The following is a 6000-nucleotide window of genomic DNA, read 5'->3' on the forward strand; positions in this document are numbered from 1 at the left end:
CATCTCCGATTTTGAAAATTCCTCCGAGAAAATAAGTTATGATGTCAAAATATCTCCGCTAATGGAAATCGCCTAAAAAATTATCTCCGAAACTAGGCAAGCTTTTTGAATTCTGTTTGCAGGAATCGAACAGGGCATTAATGGAGATGAATTACCGCACATATGATAATGATAGGATGATATCATAGGATGATACATGATATCATAGGATGATACATCACTATGACGTCATACCAATTTTTATGACGTCATTCCTGTTTTTTGACATTTTTTGTTTCACAACCCAGAGTTTTCATCGGATCTTCGTGAAAGTTGCCATGTATATGCAGAAAGCCCACGTGCAGGCAGTAACCATCTCCGATTTTGGAAATTCTTCCTAGAAAAAAAGTTGACATCATAATATCACCGCTAATGGAAATCGCCTATACCCATATCTCCGAAACTGGGCAAGCTGTTTAAATTTTTTGCAGGAATCAAGCCGGGCATTAGCACAGATAATTTATCGCAAACCTGATACATCATAATGACGTCATATTCGTTTTTATGACGTCATCATTAAGAGGACGAGGATCTTAGCTCATTTGAGCTTGTTGAAGACCTTTTTCGCGCACCATTCACATCACATCTCAAGAGGCAATGGGAAAATCGAAACTGTCGATTAATTACGTCTATACTATAAAAGGAGTCATGCGTTCACCCATGTGTGCATGTGAGTTCCACCCATTGGTTGGACAGTTCGCCTGACTCCATCCACAATTTCTATACTCTGGCCACCAATTTAGGAGCCCTTGAGAATTTACCCTTTAGAACACTTTAGACTTTCCCTTTAAAACCTTTTTGAACCTTAAAATTTACCTTTGAGAATCCTTTAGAATTAGAACCCTTTGTGGCAATCTGAGTCTTGATCAATGTCAAGCTGAACATGACAAATATCTATACCATAAAAGGAGCTGTGCATGTGTCCGTGCATGCATGTAAATTTCACCCATTGGTTGGACAGTTTGGCTGACTTCACCCACAATTTTTATTTTATCCTTCACCTGCCATTTTGGTGTTTACCTGCGATGTTAAGTGGGGTAAGGATGGAAACGGCAAAAATGCAAATGGTGTCTTCTGTCATCGAGCCGGCAAGCTGGGAGCATCAATTCGCATTTATTGCCACATCTGATGCAATTTAAATGGTCTAATGGTGGCGAGGTGCTCCATTTGAAACCGATTGTTCGATTATATATTTAGCTTTTTGATGCCCAGGATCCATAATAAAAATTTGTATTGGTGTCAAAGCTCTTAACCAATTGCAAGTCAATAATAGGATTTAAAAACTGAACACCATGTCATCTCTGATGAAAGAAAATAGTCATGATTAATATTTGAAGTTTTTAATAAAAAATAAAAAACTCCAAACTGTCCTTTTGGTTTTCATCTGAATTTTCAAGGCTGAATAGTGTGCAAATTCAGGATTTATAACAAACTGTATTTCACATGTGTATGGACATGTAATTCACATATTATGTGAAATAAATAAACGTCCGTGGCACATTAGAGGTGACGAAAAGCGGGTTTGTAGGAATCGAAAGCAGGTTTTGTTTTATATATTTCCTTTTACCAAACATGGTAAAGATGCTATTTGACAGATTGTCAGTGACACAAAATACACCAGAATACTGAACTCGTCCTTAATTGACGAGATATGTCTGGAGATTGATGAGACGTGTCTGGAGAGACGAGAACTGTACTTCTACGAGGCTTGACTATGGATACAAAAAAAAACGAAAGTCAACTTCATACTCTGTAAAAATTAGATGAGACGTCTCTCCAGACATACAGTATCTCGAGCTGTTGATGCAGTCTGGCATCCCGCCTTGCACTCCAAACTGTCTTCCTCTGGAATCCAAGGCCAACTCCACTCTAGGATAACTTAATAACTCCACTTACATAGCCAATGTGTGGCTCTCAAAGGTACCCTTTCACCTCCTCTCCCTGTCAATGCTGAAGTGCCCCAAGGCAGTGTTTCGGCCCCATCCTATTCTTAATCTTCATCAATGAGCTCCCCAACTCTGGAAAATGCTCTTATATCTCTTTGCTGATTACTCCACCCTCTGTTGTTACATCCCTCGCCCTTCTGACAGACAGACAACAGCCTCTTCCCTCTCTTTAGAACTTGACAAAATCACAAACTAGTCAAACATTTGGAATATGTCTTTTAACCCTGAGAAATATCTCTATCTCTATCTCTATCTCTATCTCTATCTCTATCTCTATCTCTATCTCTATCTCTATCTCTATCTCTATCTCTATCTCTATCTCTATCTCTCTCTCTCTCTCTCTCTCTCTCTCTCTCTCTCTCTCTCTCTCTCTCTCTCTCTCTCTCTCTCTCTCTCTCTCTATCTCTCTCTCTCTCTCTCTCTCAAAGAAGTTCAGTCAATCAGACTCTTGGGTTTCACTCTCAGCCATGATTCCTCATGGGCAAGCCACATTTCAGAGCTTGCCTCCAAAGCTAAATGCCGACTGGGCACTTTCTGTCATGCAAAGCCCTTCTTTGGTACACCTGAGATCCTATCCACCTATAAAGCTTTCATCTGCACCTTGATGGCGTAGTGTTCTCCCCTCTGGGCTGGCGCCCCTGCCTCACACCCTGCTCAACCTAATGCCATGGAAACCAAAGGTTTAAAGATCATTGGAATCTTTCGCAACGAAGCTGAGTCAATGGGCCTATCACTTTGCCATTGCCGACAGGTCAGTGGTCCCTCTGTCTTCTTCCGCCTTCTTTCTGGTCTTGCACCCTCTGACCTCTCCATGCTTCGTCCCTTCCAGATATCAGCAGGATGCACACGGTCTACTAGCAACCCACTCTCAGTGAAACTCCTAAAATCCAGGATCACTGCTCACCTCCACTCATTTGTTCCTCTTTTTTCCCACCCGTGGAACCACCTCACACACTCTCTTCAATTTCATTCTTCCCTCCAGATCTTCAAGATAGTTCTTCACCACCATCTCAAATCATCCCCCATCCAAGGCCATGATCCTTTTTACACCCATTAAACCAATCTCCATCTCTCCAAAAATTTTGCTTCTGTATCCATCTTATCCACCCCCTGTGTTCTCCACGACCCCTCATCGTTACCGAGATCCCTTGCTTGCCCGTCTCCACGTATTTTCCCTCTTCTGTTACTGTTCCTTTTGTTGTGTTGCTTCCTGATCTGTTCTGTGTGCTAGCTCTTCCATGAGCCTTGACGTTAAAAACAAAAAAACCTCACTGATTGTGTTGACACGATATTAAATATGGAATGACAGATGGAAGAATACCCTTTCACTTTCAAGAGTAATAGGAGAAGGAGGAGGGAAGGACAGAAAGTTTGGGTTCGTGGGGGGTGGGGAGGGAGAGGGGACAGAGTTTGGGGATGGGGGGTTGAGGAGTTGTGGCTTGTGGGTGGGGTGGGGAGGGGGTTTGAAGACTTGGAATAGGGAGGGGATTGAAGCCTTTGAGTTGGGAGGGGGAGGGTGAGGACTTGGGGTAATAATTGAAGTCTTTAATTAACACTTCGTTTTGATGGCATTTTATACTGGATTTTTTTTATTTTTAGAAGCTATCAAGGCAACTATTCCCATACCGCCCAAATAAAGGGATGGACAATTTGTGTACGTAATTTTCCATTTTAGCCTGAGTTTTCAAGGCATAATAATGTGAAATTATAGAAGGGTCGCCCGTCATTTTGATGGGCAAATAGACTAATGTTTGTGAAGTACAACATGCTCTCTTTTGATGAAATCCATCAGCAAAGCTCGGGGTAGGCACGGCTAGCAGCAACTGAAAGAAACAGACAGGCAGATCCTATGGAATATTGGAAGTTGACAGGTAGATCCTATGGAATATTGGAAGTCAATCAGGAGATTAATGGCCCATTACGATCAAATGTCTATGAGGCTGTCTTGTAACTACAAATATATTCATTTGTTCTAAATTTTCCATCATAAAATTCTCATTGCCCTTCTCATTCCCATCAAATCTCATCATTGCAAACTTTTGCATTGAGGAATTTTGTCTTCATCAAGTGCATTATATATCAAAGAATTTAACTCTTGTTGGTAATTACTCTTATTTCATGTCAAATGATTGTACTGAGTGGCTCGTATTCCTGTCATTAACTCCTGAATAGATAGCATACATATGGACTTGCAATTAAACCCAATCCCTGACAATAGACCATTCCACAAATGAAAACCAGAAATTCGAAATGAACTTTTCTCTCCCTAGATAATAGTGTGATTTAAAAGTGACAATTCCAAATACAATATTCTTCTTGCGTCGGAGTATAAAGACAAATTTCTTTCATACCGCTCGTGCAAGTCCTTGATCAGCAAGTCGCAAAACTACAGGAGCTGAAAACGTTGCATTTGCACTCCTGGTAATGCAAACCACCTTTGATTCTTCCACATAATTCACAGGACACTCAATGCCGGCTATTGTCACGAACAGAGCATCAGGGGAAATCCTGTGAAACCAGAAGGGAATGAGACAGCAGAAAAATGTATTCATTGCAAAGTTTAAAAAAAACCCTTCAATACAGCAGCTGTCTCATTATCAATGATTGCCCCATAAACACCGATTTTATCTGAAGATACAAGCAAGTAAGGACAATATTATCAGGCCTAATTTTACACCACTACAATGATTGGTGAAATTATTTGCATTTTATGACATCCTTCAGCTAGTAAATGCAAAAATGAACAGTTTTCAATTAAACAGCAAAGGATTCTTATTGTAATTATTACTGTTATATATATATATATATATATATATATATATATATATATATATATATATATATATATATATATATATATATATATATATATATACATATAAACAAACAAACACACACACACACACACACAGCCTGGTGTTGGCTCAGTAGTGAGGGTGGTGGCTTGGGATCCTCGGGGTCCTGAGTTCGAACCCCGCCTGCCACTGAATTAACATCAGGGGGGTTGACTCATCCTGTCATCCTTCCGAGGTTGGTGAAATGAGCACCAGTATACTGGTAATTATCCCTGTGTGTTGAAGGCGACTGAAGGGTCGGCACCAGGAAGGGCATTTGACCGAAAAACATTGCCACAAGAAAGGTACCATGATTGGAGCCAACAAAAAGCTGACCCCTGCTCAGGGAAAAAGGCTTTAAAAGGGTGTGATGATGATATATATATATATATATATATATATATATATATATATATATATATATATATATATATATATATATACTCAAATACATACATACATACATACATAAATACACATTTAAATATATATATATATATATACACATGTACATATACATATACTGTATGTACACATATACACATACACTGTACATATACACATACATGCATATATAAATCCATATACATATATATATATATATACATACATTTATGTATATATGTATATTCTCTGCCAGTCGGTCTGTCTATTCAGGGAGGGGCTTCAGAATTAAATTGCCACCATTCAAAATTAAATCTGGGTGTTGCCCCCCAAAATAGGTATTTGTTTCCTCCTCCGAAACCACACACACACAATTTCAATGAAACTTGACCACCACAACCTTCATCACCCATGCTGTACCAAAATTTGTTCACAACATTAAAATATATATATATATATATATATATATATATATATATATATATATATATATATATATATATATATCTGGGTCTAAGGGGTGTACAGGGGATGGGTTGAATTGGAGGGGGTAGCCTAGAACATATGTATTTGCTCTTTTCTCTGAAACTACATAGATAATTTTAAGGAAACGACCATCACTTTCATCATCGATGATGTACCAAAGTTTGTTCACGACATTAAAAAAACTAGAGTAATTCGACTGCACGCAGTCGACGGGTATGCCTCTGCTCTCCCGCACAAACACTTGAGTATTGACATATTGACCCTTGACCTTTATCATATCCGTCTCAAAATCTAATCACTTCATTGCTCTG

The 6000-nt window shown here is 39.1% G+C and overlaps 1 protein-coding gene across 3 annotated transcripts in view; it reads right to left on the reverse strand.

Moving 5' to 3' along the window:
• The window catches only part of PKHD1L1 (PKHD1 like 1), a 314599-nt gene that overhangs the window by 129025 nt on the left and 179574 nt on the right, over positions 1-6000 (reverse strand). For all 3 annotated transcript variants that reach the window (XR_015050730.1, XM_085852211.1, XM_085852212.1), the window contains exon 43: positions 4337-4493. Coding sequence is in view for 2 of the 3 variants with exons in the window: in XM_085852211.1 (XP_085708337.1) it covers positions 4337-4493 (157 nt within the window). In the remaining variant the exon portion in view is untranslated. The remainder of the gene's footprint in view (positions 1-4336; positions 4494-6000) is intronic.

Source organism: Eptatretus burgeri, chromosome 13 (assembly GCF_056783735.1).
Source record: "Eptatretus burgeri isolate ZD-2024b chromosome 13, Ebu_testis_v1, whole genome shotgun sequence".
Lineage (NCBI taxonomy): Eukaryota > Metazoa > Chordata > Myxini > Myxiniformes > Myxinidae > Eptatretus > Eptatretus burgeri.